This window comes from Brachypodium distachyon, chromosome 1, assembly GCF_000005505.3.
Source record: "Brachypodium distachyon strain Bd21 chromosome 1, Brachypodium_distachyon_v3.0, whole genome shotgun sequence".
Classification (NCBI taxonomy): domain Eukaryota; kingdom Viridiplantae; phylum Streptophyta; class Magnoliopsida; order Poales; family Poaceae; genus Brachypodium; species Brachypodium distachyon.
This window is the reverse complement of record NC_016131.3, coordinates 23,607,688-23,629,427: the sequence shown is the minus strand read 5'-3', so window position 1 is coordinate 23,629,427 and position 21,740 is coordinate 23,607,688. Positions and strand designations below refer to the sequence as shown.

General features: G+C 43.2%; 1 protein-coding gene across 4 annotated transcripts; it reads left to right on the top strand.

Moving 5' to 3' along the window:
* Positions 1-13,953: 13,953 nt before the first annotated feature.
* LOC100843309 (alpha-L-fucosidase 2) lies at positions 13,954-20,479 on the top strand. Of its 4 annotated transcripts, none has more exons than XM_024454582.1 (10): positions 13,954-14,374; positions 14,708-14,853; positions 15,527-16,377; positions 16,784-16,916; positions 17,521-17,679; positions 17,953-18,183; positions 18,343-18,444; positions 18,626-18,692; positions 18,819-18,876; positions 19,499-19,636. In XM_024454582.1, the coding sequence occupies exons 1-9, from the start codon at positions 14,197-14,199 to the stop codon at positions 18,857-18,859; spliced, it is 1,908 nt and encodes a 635-aa protein (XP_024310350.1). In that variant the 5' UTR covers positions 13,954-14,196; the 3' UTR covers positions 18,860-18,876; positions 19,499-19,636. The 4 variants fall into 4 exon arrangements, 3 of the variants coding, with proteins under 3 accessions (XP_024310350.1, XP_010238647.1, XP_003560237.1); XM_003560189.4 differs by lacking the exon at positions 18,819-18,876 and adding an exon at positions 19,873-20,479 and having other exon boundaries at positions 13,959-14,374; positions 18,626-18,761; positions 19,499-19,694; XM_010240345.3 differs by lacking the exon at positions 18,626-18,692.
* The last annotated feature ends 1,261 nt before the right edge of the window (positions 20,480-21,740 follow it).

Below are 21,740 nucleotides of genomic sequence, written 5' to 3'. Positions count from 1 at the left end.
CCACCTGTCAACTGCCATCATAATGGCCATGAATTCTTTCTCATAGATAGACATTAAGTTTCTTGTTATTAACCCCCAAGGACTTGCTGAAATAAGCTACAGGATGGTCTTGTTGTAACAACACTTCCTCCAATTCCATCATCACATGCATCAATTTCTATGACAAAAGACAATTAAAATTCTGGCAGTACCATGACAGGAGTTGCAGACATGGCTGGCTTGAATGCAACAAAATCAGTACTCCCTCCAATCCATAAAAATTGTAGCCCAATTGTACTAAGTTAGTCCAAATTTTGTACTAAGTTTTTCTTAGAGGTAAATTTGGTACTAAGTGGGCGACACTTTTTATGGATAGGAGGGAGTACTAAGACAGGAGTTGTAGACATGGTTTGTCGGGCTTGATCAGTCCACTGAAAAGGTTTGTTATGCTGAAGCAAATCATCAATTAAATGTTTCCCACCACCGGCCCCGTCCCTTCCCCCACCGCCGTCGTTGAACCCATGACTGCTGCCGCGAAGCTCAAGAAACTGAAGAAGGATCTGATGATGGAGGAGAGGGCCATCGAGAATAAGAAGAGGGTGGAAGGGTGGGCAAAGAAGACCTAGCAGGAGCAAGAGGCCACCGCCGCTGTCGAACGGCAGCATGCTCAGGATCGGCTTGTTGCGGCGCAGGAGAAGACCAAGCGGAGGTAGCCCAAGTCGCGAGCCAAGCCATCATGATGCTCAAGAACGAGGCGCTAGCCGAAGCCTTAGTCGGCACCAACTCGGTGATGCTGCCTATGGCTGCGGCGCCAACTCGTCCAGGAGCCGGACGCCCCTTATACGGTCGCCCGTCACCTCGCCGGTGAGGCGTGAACATAGGTATGATAATTTGTTTGCTAATATGGGACATACGGTGACCTAATTGTTTGCTAATATGGGACATAGATTGACCGAAATGGAGGAAAAAAGAAATAGAAAAAGTCCAGGCTATATTGATAGCCGAGAATGTGTCGCACCGTTGGCTCACTTGTGGACCTAAACGGACACGGTCGAACAGTGGCACCAGGGGTGTCCGTCCTGCAATCCAAACGGACCAAAACAAACACTTTTGTGTCTGTTATGGCTGCTGGATTCGTCCTTTGCATAGCCGACATAATATGCTTATAGAAAAATTAGTGTAGCTGCCCTAATAAGATTATACAAAAATAGGTTGTGTAGAAAATTTCTAGTAATTAGTTTTAATCAGTATAGTTGACCTAATACGATTGTACAAAAATAAGTTGTGTATAAAATTTATACTAATTAGTTTTATTGACAAAAAGGCTCGGTGCTATTGTCTAGCATGCCGTTTTCTTAACTTGGTGTAAATGTACATACGTACATTGTGTATATGTACGGTTATACATTTACATACATACAATTAATTTACATTTTTTTCTCTGCGTGCTTCACCTCCGTGCCGGAGGTGGCGAAACGCTTTGCATTGGCCGCACTTTTTAAACTGGTTGTCGGTCGTGTTGCTAAGCGATGCGGTACTATTGTTTTGTTTGGCTGAGTCAAAACCGCCCACGAGCATCGATGGCCAACATGGTCCGCTACGAGCATCAATGGCCAACACGGCACCACGATGATGGAAGCGCGCGCAGATACAGCTGCGTTCGCATGTTCGACCGGCCGCAATCGCTTCCCACTCCACCAACTTTAATTCTTCGTCGATGGAGATGAAGAAGCTTGGGATCGATCGAGTATATGGGATATGTGGATTTACTTGCACGCATATTCATTGGCGGAGGACAGAATTTTTTTGAGATACAGCGAATTCATATCCTAACACTATGAGTTAATGTAGATATCACATTTAATATTTGTCTAGATTTGCAAAATATATTTCAATAAATTTGGTTTTTCGGATTTTTTCGGATGCAATTTTTTTGGTTGGTACATCTTATGATATATCATCTAGTGATATTTATTTTAAATATTAATTTTCATCATATTATTTGTAAAATCAACCATAATTTAGAGATCGTAAATATAAATATCTATAACATAGAATATATGACAATTATAATGATTTACAAACAGTTCTTCGGTGGGGTGAGCAGACGATCAACGACTCAAATCTTTATAAGAATAAAACTATAGTCATATTTTCCTTCCAAAGATATCTCCATACGTACCGACCTAAAAATATCAAGTAGATATTTGGCTAATAAACAACGCCCTTCTCCATACTTCGAGAGATATGATATCTTATGAGAAATAATTACACAATCTGAAACATAGTATGTGAGTCTGTCAAAATAAGAACTCATAAAACAATAATACACCACGTGGGCATGGCTATCATATCAACTGTCATTAAGTAATGTAATTTCCCTATCGACTTTCATTAAGCAAGAAATACGAGTAAAGGTACGACAGTTAAGACACCAATGAGCAATCATACATGGACATCAACAGTAGATAGCCAAAATGACTAAGAGTGCAGAAGTTGCATCTCTTGGAGAACCTGTCTTTGCAGGCTTTATCGTCGTCGATTGCGCAAAGTTACGTTTGAACGCTACACAGACCACCTCACACGGGCGTCGTCGTCGAAGACTGGCCGCCGATGTAGGCGACAATTGACCCGTCGTCACTGCCTCTTACAATGTCTTTCTCAGACCCCGTCCAAATGCATAGCTTGGCAAGTCATCGCCATCGCTGTCTCTAATGATTCATAGTTAAATTAGTTGAAATTTTGCAGATTTATGTTATACAGAGACGCAAATACAAATTCTAAAGGACCAAACAAATGTACATCTAATAACGATTTAATAATTTGTCTTAACTTGATGCAATGGTTACGGCATCTAACACAACTTTGTCCTTTTTTCATCCATGTATTCTTAAACATTATGAGTACTCGTGTTATTCTCATTTACTCCTTGGGTAGTTGGCCCAGTTATACGGTGCCGTGCCTGGGCCTGCAGGAGTCAGGTTTCCCCGGGTCGCGTCCGGGCCAGACCCGTTTAACCTTAGATTGGCCGGTGCCGGACCGGGCCGGTTTGATGGCCACCTATAGCTATACCCCCCTCCTCCTCTAAAAAAAGAAAAGCTATACGATTCTAAAAAAAAAGCCATACCCCTCTCCTCCTCTCTAGCTTGTCTTCCTCCTCGCTTGAGCGCCTCCACCGCAGGTCCCTTCGATTCTCTCGCTCCCGAACGTTTCTCCTCCCATCACCACACGAACGGATTCCGCCCTTTATAGGGCAACTCCAGCGGGGAGACCCATTTTGTGTCCGTTTGGGCCAAACGGATTGCCCAAATCACTTTTGGGTCTACCACTGCCCCAGCGAGGCCACCCATTTGGTCCGCTTTATTACTCATAGACATGCGGGACAGGAAAGGAAAAAGGTGGCAGGTGCGGACGAGCTCAGTGCAAAAACGACCATCCGCCACTACCCAAACCCGGCGCAAATTTAGGTCAGAAATGGGTCGTGTCTGGCCCAGAAAACAGATTTTGGTGTCCGTTTTGCCCAAATGGACAAAATGGGTCGCCTGCTAGGGATGGCCTTAGATCCCCGTTTCATAATCTTCCCAACTGAGGCAAAAGTCAAGGTAGGGCGGCCACCGTCGAGATGCTGCATGCCGTGCATATATATGGATGAGGACGCGCTCCACCGCCACGTCGCCTTCGGCGAGCACACCGCGCTCCCCGGGCTTGCGTTCGAGCATCTGGCCCTCGCGCGTCGTCCCTACGGAACGACCATGCAATGATCCTGATTTCCAAGACCATATTCTCATGCCATGTTGCAATTCCTGAGACCATGCTCCTGAAGTCCTGATGCCATGACGCAGGATGCCCAAGCAAATACAATGGTCACTTTAGATCCATTTTTGTGTTAGGTATTCTAGAAAGTGTTTGCTTGTGTTTGGTTGTGGATGTCATAGGCCTTGGTCCGGTAAAACGTACTCCCTCCGTTTCATAATTCTTGTCTCAAATTTACGCAAAAATGGATGTATCTATTTCTAAAAAAAGTCATGTAATATTTCGACAAGAATTATGGAACGGAGGGAGTGCTACAATATTTTCTCTCAACTCTTGTTCATGTTGACCGGTTGGCCTAGAGAAATAGTGAGCTTTGACTCTATCAGTTGTTGTTTTACCACTGCTCAGTCCAATTTTTAACTCCTGGTGACTAGTTTATTTGCCCTTGATTGCCATGTTGTTTAGTACTGTCTAGTTGCCATCTTATCTTACCACCACTCAATTTTCATATTTCCTCTTAACTCTTGTTTTTGGTCGAAATTTTCTTGGATAAAGTTAGTCTCCCATGTCTGCCTTTTTTACTTCTATAACACTACAAGTGACTCTCCGGATAACATTTTGTATCAAAGTTTTGTAATACCCTAGCCAAATAACATTTTTGTATGTTCTGGGCCCTAAATCCAACACAAGAAAATCTTGTTTTGATAAACCTCTTGATGTCCAAACATGCCCTTATGGGGTGCAGTATTTTTTTGGATTAATTACAGGTGTTCTGGACTTTGTCTGTAAACTAGATTTTGGTTGAACTAGTAGGCTCATAACATTTGGTGAAGACTTTATCGCCAGATTTTACATGTTATTAGAAGGTTGGACTCGCTAATTTGTATTTTTTAATTAAATCAGCAAATTATATAGGTAGCAAAAGGAAGGCACAGAAATATACATCGGTTGCAAAAAAAAAAAAACAAGACAAAAATGTTGTTCCCGTATGCTCAGCATTATTTTATTTTTGTCTAGTTAGAACCTATATATTCTAACCAAATCCTTAAATACTGTCTTGTTTAGCAAAGGCTAACAATCCTTGTAATGTACTTTATGCTGGTGAGAGAGCTCAGGTTTCGCGAATTACAAATCATAAGAGCACAGACAAACTACACTCCGATCACTTATAGTTAATTTTGTTGGGCCATCCCTCTACATGGAGGTGAACTTTCAGCTCAGTAAACAACCACAAGGCCAGTGCTTGTGAACCGTTGATCTCAGCGCCATCCAACCGCTGGGATTGCTCTCCTTGTTGTATATAAGGAGAGGAAGAAGACCCTAGCCAATAAGAAGTCTCAAGTCCCGAGAGTGTGGCTGTCATTGTGAGAGCAAGAGAGAGAAACACAAAGAACACAACGTGTGAGAAGAGAGGAAGAAAAAGCTAGAGCTGATTTCTGTCCAGATTGGTGACTCGGTTGTCTTCAAACCGGTACTTGAAGGCTCAAACGTGCTTGTATTGGCTACAAACTTGGTGAGCTTGTTCCTTACTTTAAGTGCTTGTATTGGCTACAAACTTGGTGTGCTTGTATTGGCTACAAAGCGGTAGTTGAAGGCTCAAAAGTATTTCGATCTGGTTGGCTGGTTTGAGTGTTGGGTCAGAGAAGTATCAAATTTGAGAGTGGTTTCGTCAGCTTGGTGACTGCAGTTTCAGAACAGAATAGTTTTGGTAGACGAACAATTTGGGTAGGCAAACGGTGTCCCATTGAGCTGAAATTTTGAGGGCTTGTTGAGGACTCGTGGATCTACTTATCTGCAAAATTTGGTGCTCTTTGGATCAGCGGTTTAAGAACAGTTGACAGAATACCGAAGGGGACAGAAGCTGTGTCAACTCTGCTTTGTTATGGTTCAACCTCTCATGGTTGTTGTTGTTGTGATTACCGGTTGGTAATGTGCTGAGTGTGTTGTACATCTCTAAATGTTGTAGAGATACTCTAGTACCCATTTGCTCATAGTGGAAGTTGCGTGCACCGGTCGGTCCACATCCGTGGTTTTTACTCCTCAAGTTGAGGAGGTTTTCCCACGTTAAATCCTTGTGTCACTTGTTGGTTGAAGCTATCCTCAAAGTTTATTAAAAGTTTAGTTGGTTTATGTTTGCTTAATTGCTGTCCCTATTCCCAACAAAATGGTATCCGAGCAAGGTTTGCTTTGGGCAGTTTGCAGTTTGCTTGTGTTGAAAGATGGAAGTGAATATCAACATGATGATATCATTGAATGGTACAAATATCAAGATTGGAAGAGCAAGATGGAGGATTAGTTGTATGTGAAGGAATACTGGAAGCCGGTGTTCGCTACTGAGATATTCAGTATCATTTGGTCTTGTTTATATTTGCTAGTTATTTCAGCTTACTGTTATTCAAGTGTATTACAGGTGTATACGAATACTTTCCTCGAGACTCTTGTGTGTTGGATACATTATTACTATTTCCAAGCTTTATTATCATCTTCCGAGATGAAAGCAGGCGTTCCAGCGATGTTGCCATTCTATTTCTTGCTTTCGGTTATCTCTTCCTTGTATCTACTTACCTTAAAGTTGTGCGGTTGTACACTTGTACTTACCCTACTTGTACGCTTTTGCTGCAGTTCTTAATTTGGCATTTGCGCTGAGCCTTCCCTGTTTCATAGGCATGCACACATCTCTTGTTGCGAGTAATACAACATCTATGGAGGTGATGCTTTGTACCGTGAATACTTCTGGTTTTCATGCTCGCCATAGTTCATAAGTGCACTAAATCTCTTAATTGAACAGCTAAACTTTGCTTGCCCTTTATACTGAGTTATAAATGATAGAACTACCTGCAGGCTGATTATGACCATCGTGTGCTTACATTTGTATGCTTCATCTATTTCCAAACTTGGAACTATATATTTCATTGGAGCTGGTGGTCGCCCGTTCGCTCCCAACCCTTGTTTTCTTCTTCTGTTTTGCGAATATGATCACCGATTTATTAATAACCAACAACAGCAGTACAACGAGTCTTGAAAGTAATAAAAATTACAAATAGGTTATTGGACCACCTAGCAACGATAACAAGCAATAGAATGAGCCGAATGCGGCCCACCGGAGTCAGGCAGAGCTTGCCAAAACAGACCTTGTGGTAGTGGACGTTGGGGTAGTCGTCGTGCTAAGGCCCCAAAGAACCAACTCACCAGCGCAGCAACCATCGCCAAAGATGAAAACACTAGATCGGAAGAGTCAGACCTGAAATAACACAAACAAACACGAAAGCCGACCGAAACCCTGGGATTTGCTGGAAATCCGAAGAACCCGCCGAATCCCAAGGGATTTGCCGGACACACCCGTCCACATGCCCTTCGCCAGTGTTGTACGCACCAACGGAGCGAGGACTGGGCGGGGAGGGCCTTATTCTGACCACAAGATGTCGTCTCCGCTTCGCCATCTCGAAGAAGACTTTGAAAAACAAAGAACTAGAACCTGAAAATGCTTCTGCCGGCGAGTGGCTAGAATCCGCCGCACCTCCGAGGCCAGGAAGGCCATCGGAGGCAGGACGGGCCAGCGGCGGCCCTGCCGGGTGGCTTGGAAACCCTAGTTGTCGCTGGTATGCAGATCGCTTTTCTCTCCTGTCATACGTGCGTAACGGTTCCAACCCTTCTTTTATTTCCCTGGCAAGTCAGACTATATATGTAACCCAGAAAGTCATTGCTAGCGGCTGCGCTACCTAGCGGTCCGTGCAGAGGCTGCCACACAGTATCCACCCGAACCAATACCATTCAAAAATATACCATATACCAATAAATATATTTTTCACATACCATACACCAATACCATTGATGATACCATATATCAAATTATTAATACCATATACCATTTGATGATACCATTTACCAATGAAATATATTAATGAGGTGGGCCGGCCCAACATCACGTGGCAGCCTTTGGACGCACTGCTAGGTAGCGGAGCCGATATAATTGCCGCTTTAATATGTAACCCCCGAGTTAGGATAAGAAGCCTCACTCTCGTATTGCTGCCTTTGCTTTCCAATTCCATGGGTCAGACGTCTGTAGTTTAACACGAGGCTTTAATGACATTGTCCCGTAATCTGACCCCATAATCTAATTATCATGGTATTGTTGACAAGTTGTTTCTCGAAATATCTTCATAATTTCGCAGCGAGGCACGGGCACAGTGCTAGTATACAACTCGTTCCCAGACGGTCCTCTCAATGCTCAAATAATACCGCCCAACTATATTTTTGATGTGTACTAGCTTGGGCTGTTGCCATGCCCAAATGATATGCTTTGTGCTGGTTCAAACTTAAAGATCGGTCTCATGGCAAGTATAACCTAGGATGGAGAAAAAACTCGTAGCAGGGTTTTTTCTTTTCCTGGCATTTTCATTCAGGTTGTCCGATCATAATTCCATCCCTACTGTCTGAAATACTCCCTCCGTCCCATATTAAATGACTCAAATTTGTCCAAATATGAATGTATCTATGTTTAAAAAACGTCTAGATACATGTAATAAAAAGTCAGTTAATATGGACATAGGGTTTAATATGGGACGGAGGGTTTACTGCAAGTTTTTTGCACCAAAATGTTGTTCTTGTTTCCTCCTGTTCACTCCACCGAGGATCTGCACAACATGCCTGCACTTCAAGGTCTTGAATTCCTGGCGCTCGCCTTGGCTTGATGGAGTGGTATAAAGTGCACCTGATTTCCTTGGCACTATATTCTAGTTAGAGCATCTCCAGTAGATTCCCGCATATCAGTTTATGGAACTTTCCTAGTTCGGTTGTCGCGGTGTTGGGCAGAACAGAAACCAAATTGAGAACTTATTTTTTTAAAGCTTCGCACGAAATAAACAGACATTCATTACCACGCTAAAGTTCAGCAAGTTACTCATCTAATACGAACTACATTCATCAAGTTCTACTACATAACTAGGGGAGGAGCAAGTCAAAAAAACAAGATTGCTCCCAGTTGTCGTCACGGGCTACTTGTTCTCGCCGCTGCCGCCTAGGATGATGAGCTCCTTCTCGGCGCCGGCGCCTTCCCTATAGCGATTCCGCCACGAAGCGAAGGTACTGTGGATCGTTGTCCTCCTTCAGCCGGCGGCGGGCTTCGTAGTTGTCGGCGTTGAGGATCGATTCCGCCACGGCGCGTGCGAAGTCGGCGTCCTCCTCGTCGCTTGAGGCCTCGCCGGCGGGTGCTGCTAGGGTTTCGGAGCAGGAAGAAGAAACAGCGGGCCTCGCTGCATGGCGCACGGCCGCGCCAGACGACTCGGCCTCGTCCCGAGGCGGTGTGCGCACGAGTTGAGCTCCCCGCTGCCAACGCGCCTCCTCCCGCAAGAAAGTTGCCAACGCGGCTCCTCCCACAAGAAAGTGTCGCGGCACGTGGCGTCGCGGCTGAGGTCTCGGTAGCTCGCCCACCGGTGAGCTCCGAGCCGTGAGAGAGTGCCGGCGTGCCGCCTCGACGAGCACCTAAAAGGCGTCTTTTCATAATTGGTGGCTAACCGTCTTGACATAATACGCTGATACAAAAATCAGTGTAGTGGACCTAATACAATTATTACACAAAAAATAAGCTATATAGAAAATTTATACTCCCCTGAGATCCATAGTGAGTGTCGTAGATTTAGTTCAAAATTATATCAATTTCGAGATATTTATTATGCACCGGAGAGAATAGTAATTAGTTTTATTTGGAGTGGGTCGTGGATTTAGGATTAAGTATGGCACTTAGGCAAAAAAACTGATGTGACCTTATTTAATGAAGAAAGAGAGATGTATATTATCTTAATCTAGACAGGAGTACAACTCTTAGCGTTAAACCCAGTAAAACTTATAATTCCTCTCTCACAAAACATAGTACTCTCTCTGATCCATAAAAAATGTCGCCCACTTAGTACAATTTCAAACTTAGTACAAAATAGGCGACATTTTTTATGGATCGGAAGGATTAAATAAGATCATGTTGAGATACAAGCATCGAATGAGTGGTATCTAAACATGTATTTAATGCATATGATACAATCCAAGATATGATGCATTGGAGTACCCTTAGTACAAAATTAAGTCTAAGACACTTATTATCGACCAGAGAGAGTAGTAATTAGTTTGCCCGGTGCTATTGTCTAGCACGGTTAAGTTAAACGTGAATACATACATACATATACATCTCTGTGTACAATTAATTTACAACTTTTTGTGTGCGTGCTTCACCTCCGTTCCGGAGGCGGCGATGCGGTTCGCATCGGCCGCCCTTTTAAACTAGTCGTCGGTCGGGTCGGTAAGCCGTGCGGTACTATTGTTGCGCTTGCTGTTCTGGTGCACCGCGGCCTCGCACGGACGACGGAAATGCGTGCTGCGCTTTTCCCGCCGGCCTTTCCCGATCGATCGAGGGAGACACAGCTTGTCTCTGTCCGTGCAGATCACCAAAATTGACATCTTCGATCGGTAAGAGGCGCCGAGTCATTAGGCATCGCGGGAACACATAATTGAGAAATGGGGCCGACAACGCCACGTGCAGTGTGCCGCCGCCGTCAAGGTGGTGCTCGCCATGTCGCTCGTCCAGGTCCAGGACGGCATTCCATGCATGGATGACGACACAGCTCCGCCACCACGTCGCCTTCGGCCCGCGTCCGGCTTGTCGTCGTCCCTTTGGAGCGCGCGCTCCGTGCATATATCGGGGGAGTTCCGCAAGACAGTGCTCGCGGACAACGGCGCGTGTGTCAGCCTCACCATGCTGGAGCACAAGACGGCGCGGCTCATCGAGGCCGCGGCCGTGTCCAAGGCAATTGTCGGGGGAGGCACGGACGCCGAGGTGGAGAGCGTCCGGCGGTGTCGGGCTGTTGTACGTTGCAGGTGGTCGATCGGTGTCGGTAGACCGCTGGGAAGGACGCCGACAATGCCACGTATCCGAAGCGGTTGGGCGGCATCAACCAGGCGCGGGCCTATCTACACGGATGAGCTCCTCTCGTGATGACCAAGGTAGAGCACGAGGGGTTTGGCGTTTCGGCATGCCGCGCCATGTTTGGCTTTTCTTCATCTTGTTGCGGTGTTTGATGTTCATGTTGACTAATGAGTATGCAATGATCCTCATTTCTGAGAGCATGCTTCTCATGCCATGCTGCAATTCCTGAGACCATGGTCCTTGTCCCATGACGCACGTACCCAGGATGCCCAAGCAAATACTTCTCTGGAAGCCAGCTTCAGCTGAATTTCTCACACAAGCTACTGCCCAGAGAAGCCTCAGAAACTGTTTACATTCCCTTCTTTTTGGCTTCTGGAATTTCAGTTCAGAACTTGCGCTAAACATGAAACTACTGCAGGTTCACGACGAGTTCAGCAAGCAACAGAGAATACACACTTAGATGTTAAATTTTCTTGAGATAGAAAAAGAGCCAAGATTGGAGGCTCACAATTTAGATCCAACCAATTTCTGAGATTCGTCAATGCCTAACATAAAAAATTTATACCAGAATCACAAGTTCACCAAGCAACGGAAATTTTACTAGAACCACTGAAAAAACACAGTATTGCTAGAGAACCAGAGGAGCTCGGCGACCTGGGGTGGGGAGGAACTCGGTTGACTAGGGGGCGTAGGATGGTAGGAGCTTGGGCAGAGGAGTCGGGGAGGAGGTCTTCTCATCCGGCGGCGCTCCGGGGAGGTCATGGAGGATCTACGGGCGGCGGCCTCTGGCGGAGGCTGGCGGTGAAGAGACGAGGTCCGGTGGCAGGGCAACGTCGAGCTCTCCGGTAGGGCTATGAGGTCGTGTTGGCGCTGACAAGGGGCGAAGTGCGGCGGCGGCGGATCTGGGGCAGCTGCAGCGGCTGAAGAGGGAAGAGGAAGAGGGAGGGGTGCAGATCCAGGAAGATGAGGGGAGGAGGGGAGGGGGCGGCGGTTGCGGGGTAGATGGGGATGGCGGCGGCCGGCGGTCAGGATGGAGGGAGTAGGCGCGCGGGGCGGCTGGTTGCGGGGGAGATGGCGGTTGCAGGGTAGATGGGGATGGCGGCGGCCGGATCCGGGGGAGCTGATGAGGGGAGGAGGGGAGGGGGCGGCGGTTGCGGGGTAGATGGGGATGGCGGCGGCCGGATCCGGGGGAGCTGATGAGGGCAGCGGCCGGCGATCGGGATGGAGGGAGTAGGCGGGGCGGCCGGTTCCGGGGGAGATGGAGGGAGGTGGCGATGGACATGGACTCGGGTCTTAGGAAAAAACGGTTCGCGGGTATAACTTGGCGGTGGCATTTTGGCCATAAAAACGGTTCACCGCGAGGGCAAGTCTAAAAATGCTACGCGGAGAAGCCCAAGAAATTGGTCCGGACCAGTTTCTCCTGGCAGCTGTTTTTACACATGATTTGGGTTGGGCTTCTCCTGGCAGCTGGTGGGAAATTTTCTCTTCTTTTAGGCTTCAGCTCCCTGGAACCTAAAAGCTGGTCTAGAAGCCCAAAAGAAGGGAGCCACACAATGGTTACTTTTAGCCCGACGAACATCGTTAGACACCGTTATTTTCCGGCCTTTGCCGAAACACAATGCCGGATTGCGTCTTTGTCCGGTACCATTACAATATCGTGGTCATTTGCCAGAACACGCTGCTAGGACTAGAACAGAAAGTTTCACTTTTTCCACAATACCCTACACCTAAATTTTAAACATATGATTTTGTGGAATGTTATTGTTCGACTTGTAGCTAAATGCTGACCAATTTTGTAATCAAATTATGTCCAAATCGACACTTACGTACTACCGTTTGGGGCCAAAATTTCAATTAGAGAATTTTTTCTGTTCAAAACCATCATGCTCCCAAGCAAAAAGCGTCATCCAGAGAAATAAAAAAGTCAAACTTTCCTTTTTGGGATAGATGGTGTGTTATGGCAAATGACCACAAAATTGTAATGGTACTGAGCAAAGATACCATCGGACGGTGTGTTTCGGCAAAGGCCAGAAAATAACGGTGTGCTGTGGCCAATTTTCTCTGCAAGTTTTCATCTCATCTTATCAAAAGGCGCTAGATCCCATCTCATTTCACCTCTCATATTCTACTTCCCGAAAGACAACCCAAATAGAGTGGATAACTCTGTCTAAACCTGACCACAAAGTTCACAAAAATTCAAGAAAATTTTGGCCGAGAGTCATGAGAAAATATGAAAATTAAGTGGTGGTAAAAAATCGTGACAACTAAATAGTACTCCCTCCGTTCCTAATTTTTTGTCGTTGTTTTAGTACAAATTTGAACTAAAACAAGGACAAGAATTTAGGAACGGAGTGAGTACTAGTCAACATGGCAACCATGGTCAAATAAACTGGTTAGTAGGAGTTAAAAACTTGATTGAGCTGCGATAAAATGACAATGAATCAAGTCACACCACATTAATTTTCTCGATGATTCGGTTGACATGAACAAGATTTGAGAGGAAATTCTGGCCAGAGAGAGTACAATTTTGTACTAAGTTAGTACAAAATCTGAGATACTTATTATGAACCGGACCAAGGCTCGTGACATTCACAACTAACCACACGCAAGACTTTCTGGAATACCCAACACAAAAATTGAGCATCTAGTGCGACACATGTCACACTCGAAAAATATGCTGGGTCAAAAGAGGTTGTTGGATAAAAAAGTTTTAAAATCAATAATTTTTAAATTAAACATCTGATTTACAAAAAAAATCGGGGTGACTTTATTACAATAAGAGCTTTGAGAACATATCCCATGCTAGCACCTAAATTCAAGAACAGGTTGACTATGTTTATTCTCTAGCCTAATTCTAGCGTCTATGTAATCTTATGTGTTTATTTAATATTCTGTTTTAATTGTAACCTCTCGGCCTTTTTCTAAAGACTAAAAATATTGAGAGAAAAGAGAAATTGACATAAATATATATACACAACACATTACTTCTGGAAACAAAAAATTAGACGTTTGAGAGAGATATACATGACATAAAAATGTCAACACATCCCTTCACCTTATGAATATCGCATCAAGAAAAGAAAAATTACATAAACAACCTATTTACTTGTTTTCACAAACATTGCACACTTGTTCTAAAAAAAAAGACATTGCACACGACGGCAGGTGTGTCACATCAAAGTGTACCAAGCTTAGACATGGCGTGCACTCCACTCGGAATTATTAGTACCATGATGGCATCTATATAGACCAGACAGACCATGCATCTTTGCGTACGTTAATGTGCACAAAAGGGTTGGAGGCTGAAAATGCCAGGAGCATTACTGATTTACTGTGGCAAAACGAAACCGAAAGCCCAGAACGGAAGCCTCGCTAGTTGTAGGTATTTGTCCTCTCCGTTGGCGCCAAATACACCAAGAAGTAACCCAACCGAGAAAGGGACTGGGAGCTTGCCAGCCAGATGATCAACCCCTCCGAAGCTGCTAAAAGCGCTCTCTTCTTCCGCTCCTCTCTTCCCAGATTTCGTCTCTCCTCCACGCACGACTCAAACCATGGACGACGGCGGCAGGATCCCGGCGCGCCCTACGACGGCGGAGGGAGAGGAGCGGCCGTTGAAGGTGGTGTTCGCGTCCCCGGCCGAGCACTTCACGGACGCGGCGCCTATTGGTAACGGCAGCCTCGGCGCCATGGTCTGGGGCGGCGTCGCCTCCGAGAAGCTCCAGCTTAACCGTACGTGTACCTACCAGCTGAGCCTCCCCGTTGCTTGCGCTTAATTTGCCCTGATCTCTCAGCTCTGGTCCCGTTCCTAGATGTTTATGATCGATGTTCCAAAAGGAGCACGGCACGGGGATCAGCTAACACAGGACTGTTCCCCGCCAAAAAAAAAAGAAAAAAAAAAAGAAGCTAGCACAGGACTGTGACTCGTGAATTGCTACATGAACGGCACCTGCAGGGTGTTCGATACAATTCCCCAACCAAACTATGCATTAATGCATATGCACCTCCATTTTGGTTATGAAAGGCAAGTATCTGTAATATTGATGTTTTCAAATGTTGTTGCAGTTGACACTCTTTGGACCGGTGTGCCGGGAAATTACACTGACCCCAGTGTGCCTTCCGCCGTTGCTGTGGTCAGGAAGCTCGTCCATGACAGACAGTTTGTTGATGCCACGAACGCAGCCTCTGGCCTTTATGGTGGCCCGACAGAGGTATATATGTATATATGATATTATGATGTGAGCACGCCATGGTGTTCAGTTTTGCATATCAGAGCATGCTATTTGATCATTGTATACAGCAAGGGAGCTTTCTTTGACCACTTCCCATCGTTGAGTAGTGTTTCAAGTTATCAAATGATGTGTATCTTGCTGCACAAAGTAGTTGTCTTTGAGTTAGTTTATCCTGTAATTTCAAATTCCATTGGTTCCACACTCGAATGCAGAGCAACATGATAGATCATTTAGTTGACGACATATGCGTTTTTGTAGCCTTTATTGAACCAGGGCTTAAACGAATGGTCCGTCCTATTTTGTTTTTTCCGAAGAGATCGCTTTTTTTTTACTTGCCAAAAAATTCAACTCTTAAGGTGAAAGCTTCTTTCTTGATTAACCTATTCTGTACTTGAACAGTAGCATGCTTATTTCTAAGAATATCATATCATAGCTGAAGAAATTGAACCAGAATTATTACTTTCTTCCTCGCAAAAAAAGAATTATTACTAATTTCAAGTTGAAGATTATTATGGTATACAATAGGGTTAATGTGTCCCAGCAACGTACAATGATGGCATGAGTCATTGTAAGCTGCTGCATCACACAATTGCAACAGAAGTTCAAAAAATGAGAAGGAAAATGATATAATTTTTTTGTTCCTGCTATGAAGGTCTACCAACCTCTCGGAGATGTCAATATAGAATTTGGCACATCCAGTCAGGATTATAGTTCCTATAAAAGAGAGCTTGATTTACATACCGCGACTGTGCTTGTCACATACAACATCGGAGAAGTGCAGTATACAAGGGAACACTTCTGCTCAAATCCACACCAGGTCATTGTGACCAAGCTTTCTGCAAACAAATCAGGACATATCTCCTGCACTTTATCATTAGATAGCAAATTAACTCACAGTGTTCGTGTAACCAATGCAAATGAGATGATCATGGATGGCACTTGTCCAGGACAAAGACACGTGCTGCAGCAAAACGAAACCAATGACGCCACTGGTATTAAGTTTACAGCTGTTCTTAGCCTGCAGATGGGCGGTGCTATGGCAAAAGCAGAAGTTCTGAATGATCATAATTTGAGAATTGACAATGCAGATTGGGTGCTTTTGCTGGTTACAGCTGCTTCCTCATTCAGTGGGCCTTTCATCAATCCTTCAAACTCGAAAATAGATCCTGAATCAGTAGCTCTGAGAAACTTGAACATGAGCAGGAATGTCACATTTGATCAGCTCAAAGCCGCTCATTTGAAAGATTATCAAGGTCTTTTTCACCGTGTTAGTCTGATACTATCACACGCACCAGCTATTGAAAAAACAAACTTGAATGAAACTGGTGAAGCCATCAAGATTACAGCAGAAAGAGTGAATAGTTTTAGAAGCAATGAGGATCCTTCTTTGGTTGAACTTCTATTCCAATATGGTCGATATCTGCTCATTTCGTGCTCTCGGCCTGGAACGCAGGTATCTAATCTGCAAGGAATATGGAATCAAGATCTTTCACCTGCATGGCAGTAAGTCAAATTTATTTCTGAAATTCTTTCAGCAATATTTTCTTCTTTCTTTTTCCTTATGTGTTTGTTACATGTTAGGCAAGAACTACCTGTTCTAATACATGAAGAGACCATGGCACATTCCATTCAGAAATTTTCATTTGAAAGCGGGCTATTAATCTTATGAAATTCAGTATTACATTGTACATTTTCATGTAATTTCATTTACTAGCAGTGCCCCATACGAAACTTCCATTTTCTCATTATGACATTATTACATTTTAGATTGTGATCCACTTTAGGTGGAGTTTTTATTAGGGGGAAATTTCAGGACGTAGTTGAAATCTGACTAAGCCCTGAGATTCCCGTTCTCCCTGTCCAAAAAGGACCTTAGGACAAAATATTCATACTGCTTTCATTCTTTCAGGTCTGCTCCTCACCTCAACATAAATCTTCAGATGAATTACTGGCCAACACTTCCTTGCAACCTTGGTGAATGCCAAGAACCACTAATTGACTTCATAGCAGCTCTTGCAGTTAACGGAACTAAAACTGCGAAAGTAAGTTCTATTGCGTCCAGTATTTGGTTACTACAAATATGATTAGCATGACAATAGATCATCATTTTTTGTTCGGTCCTTATATTATACCGTAGGGAGTTATACTAGAGAGAAGTTGGTTATATGCCACCAAGAGATGCATGAACAGCTTTGTGAAGTATGGTCATCATCGAAAAGGCACCATTGAAATCATTGAAATGTTCTGAACAGTTAGATTTACTTAGGTTTACGACAGTTGCCAGAATCTGCACTTTCTCGTAGCAGCAGCTAAACACACACATGCGCATGCACAATAAAAAGGTTGACAGTTATCTGATTTTATGTGGGTGCATGATAAAAATTACAAAGATAGCCACTGAATATATATTTATTGTGATTGTTACATGCAGGTAACAACCTGTAAACTTAGAATATATAATTTGTGTACATTGTTTTGTACGTAGTAGTAGTTAACTCTAAACTCTGAAGCAAAATTACCTGGAAGTCACAGTGTTTTTTATTCCATTTTGAAACATCCTTCAAGCGTAAAAGAAACAAAACATAGGTAATATGCCTTCTTATTTCTTATGATCCCATTGTTGGAGTAATGATGTACTTGCAACAGATCAATTACCAAACAAGTGGCTGGGTAACGCACCATGTGTCAGACATATGGGCAAAATCATCAGCTTTCAACGAAGATGCCAAGTATGCAGTGTGGCCGATGGGGGGTGCCTGGCTTTGCACACACCTTTGGGAACACTACCAGTATTCGTTGGACAAGGTAAGAAATACATATGCTTTCACGTTTATCAGTTCATGCTGCATCCTGTTGCATTTGGTTACAACGTCTCAGTCTTGTGTAGCTTTAATGGTACCGTATCTTATTCTTATAATGTGCAACTTGGCTCTGTTTCTGCAACGCCTGATTTTTTTTTCTGAACACTTCTTTTTTATTAAGAGAGTTCGAATATATCAAGCATGTCCCGAGGTTCCTAAACAGTGTTATTTGGCATTTCACAGTTATGAAATACTTAGTTTTTTAGTTTTACTTTAGGAGTTTCTGAAGAACACTGCTTATCCATTGCTGGAAGGATGTGCGCTGTTCTTGGCTGATTGGTTGACTGAGGGACGTAATGGTTATTTGGAAACAAATCCCTCTATTTCTCCAGAACATTCTTTCATTGCTCCTGATTCTGGTGGTCAGCAAGCTAGTGTAAGCTATTCAACTACGATGGATGTCTCAATTATCCGAGAGATATTCATGGCAATCATTTCTTCTGCAGAGGTAACAATTACATTTAGTATCTAACTGGTTTAAGTACCATGAAGTGTAGTTACAAAGATAAGTATTTGCGCTGGTGTAGATTATAAGATATTTTTTATTAAAATGAGAGTTGACTCAGTCATGTCCTAGATATATAGTCTTGATGCTACTATACAACAGGTTTTAGGAAAATCTGATTCTACTCTGGTCCCCAAGATAAAAAAGGCGCTCTCAAGGCTCACTCCTATCATGATTGCTAAAGATCACACAATCATGGAGTGGGTAAGTGTTCAAAGTCCTTTGGTCTATTTTTTTTCTATTGTACTCCCTCCTATCCATAATAAGTGTCTCAGATTTAGTACAACTTTATACTAAGTTAGTACAAAATTTGAGACACTTATTATGGATCGGAGGGAGTAATATGATTTTTTTATACATATTGATCTTGGCGTTTTGTATGGAGGCGCAAGATTTTGAGGACCCTGAAGTTCATCATAGGCACCTGTCACATCTCTTCGGTCTTTATCCTGGTCATACTATAACCATGCAGAAAAATCCTGGGATATGCGAAGCTGTTGCTAATAGTCTTTACAAACGAGGTTTGCATAACACAATGAGTAACTGCACTTGATGACCGTACTATTTCCTCGTTGCAGGTGTATTATACGTAAATAAATGGATGTGGATGCTCTATTAACCTCAATATGGGTTGAGGTACTAGAATTTTATGACCGTAAATTAGGAGGTGACACAGTGGCGATATAAGCTTAACATTACTACAGATTTTAAATTTGTATATGCATATTCATAAACACCTGACAATCAAGCATATCAAGCGGTCGTCATGGATTAGTCAAATTAATGGTACATGCTTTCACAATAGTATAAAAGGAAATATCGAATGGTGTAAGTAATCTTTATCTTTACTCCTATAAAGATGTCAACCTGTAGCAGCCCATTCACCTTTACGCCGTATGACATATTGGTCTGGCACAAAAGGGTTACGATAAGGATAGTTATGTATGGTTTGCTTTGGTGCAGACTGTTGTATGATCGTCTTAAACATGGACCTACTGTAATTTTTCAGTCCGTGGCATTGTGCTAGTCTAAAATAAAGATGTGTCTGATTAAACTTGATTGTCGTGATAGGGTTTTATTGTGATGTGACTTAGGAACCTCGAACATCATGAAAAACAGAGAGAAATAAATAAGTTTGTGGCAGTATGATTTGGCCAAGAAAGGATGAAAACAAAATATATCACTTCTACGTTGCACCTACTAAGGACCGTTTTCTCCTCGGAATGGAGGTTAATACATCGTTGTTTCAAATTATTAGGGGAAGATGGCCCTGGATGGTCAAGTACGTGGAAGATGGCTTTGTGGGCACGCCTTCTTAACAGCCAGAATGCATACAGAATGATTCTAAAGTTGATCACGTTGGTCCCTCCTGGTGATGACGTTCAGTTCGAAGGAGGACTGTATTCCAATCTGTGGACGGCACACCCACCATTCCAGATAGATGCAAACTTTGGGTACCAAACGTTCTTATCGACTTCTAATAGTTTTCCCTCCGTAACTTAATTACGAAGTAACCAAACGTTCAAAAAAGACTGAGTAACCAACAGAGTCTGTGGCTGTCATCTGATAAAAAAAACGTTTTAGATGCAGCCATCAAATACTTGACATCTCTGATTCTGTACTGCCTCGCAGATTCACGGCTGCCGTTGCTGAGATGCTGCTTCAGAGTAGTCTCACCGACCTGTACCTGCTGCCCGCGCTCCCACGCGACAAGTGGCCTGAAGGGTGTGTCAAAGGGTTGAGGGCTCGGGGCGACACCACTGTCAACATCTGCTGGGGGAAACAGGAGCTTCAGGAAGCTGTGCTGTGGTCTAACAACAGAAATAGTTCAGTTATAAGGTTACATTATGGTGAACGAGTTACCGAGGCCACGGTTGCAGCTGGTATTGTTTACAAGTTCAACGGGGATTTACAGTGCGTCGAGACGAGGCCCCTTGACAAATGCGCTTTTAATTAATTTCTGTGTGTGCATATATTGATGCAGGGGCCGTGAATCCTTTTCCCTTTTCGAAAAAAATATTCAATTTGCGTGTGACTTGATGACAATGTACTTTCTCTGTCCGGAAATAAGTGATGTGAATTTGTATAATAATCTATACAAATTCAGGTCACTTATTTTGGGACGGAGAGAGTATGAACCATCTGTGTGTGAATTGGTGTGGATCAGAATTTTAATATGTGTGGCTTGGTCATTCATATATGGGCATATAAGTGAATTGGTGTATCGTATTATGACTTATTGTTGAATATGTATGGGTATGGCTTGATCATCACGTATGGTAGGCATGTGGGCGTGCGATTGCTTTTATAATCTTAGCCATGTTAGTTGAGCAGAGCGATCCATAATCGAAGTCCTCTTTTGATCATGTTTCATGTCGTTCAATTCTTGGGCGATCATGGAGAGCTAGGATCCCCGTGGCCTACACAACCATTTAATAGAGCTGCAAATGACTCCAAAATTAATCAAGGTTAATTAAGGCCAATTATGCATTCACGCCATTATTTATGGATAAGAATTTGGCTAAGTATTGGAAGGAAAAAAAAACTGTCGTGAACCCTAAATTTTGGAACCCAATGAACCAACCTACATAAATATTTGTCCAATACACCTGCAAATTTATACACAAATATATGCATAATATGAGTACGTGCAAGTTTTCAAGATTTTTGGAGTTTGTTTGGATGCCCAAAATAGTTATTTTATTAAGTTATACAATATTTGAAAAAATAGCAAATCTATTTTAAAAGGCATTCAAGTTTGTAGTTGAGGTTTAACAAATTTGGAAACTCAAATATATATAATTGGAAAAAAAAATCAAAAGTTTAACAAACTTTTATATTGTACTTTAATCCTATTTAATTATCAATAGAGTAAATATCAAGGAACCTTACTTTCAAAAGTTATGTAGTAGAAAACAACAACTTTTGGTAATTTTCACTTCACTACAACTTTTGTACTAATCTGTCACATGAAACCCATAATTCACAATCTAACAGTTTGCCATCAGATCCGGCCGATGGGCCCCTATCGTTAGCCATTGTATGTAAACTAATCCTTTTTTTTTCCTTGCCCGTCCGGTTCCGCCCACTTCAACTCTAGTTCAAGGTCGGGTGTGAATCAAACCATATAAGTTGGTTCGTTTCTCTTTTCCCTCCTGCCACCATATATGATATAAGTAGATGGACCGTCTACAAACCAGTCACAATGAGTCACCGGAGAAATGGGCCCACCTATCAGATCTGGTGTCAAACGGTTTGATTGCGAAATTATGTGTTTCTTATGACAGATTAGTAAAAAGATTGTGTTTTAGTGAAAAAAATTGTGATTTTCGGATACATAACTTTTAAAAGTAAGGGTTCTTGATATTTTACCCTTCTAAAAATAAGTCGATTTTGGTGACTCGAATTGCGTTTGTAAAATAAAAAAGTGGACTTACGTCACTAATCCCAGTCTCAGGTACAGATGGCCATCAGGCCAGGCTTTTCTCAAAAGTCCAAAA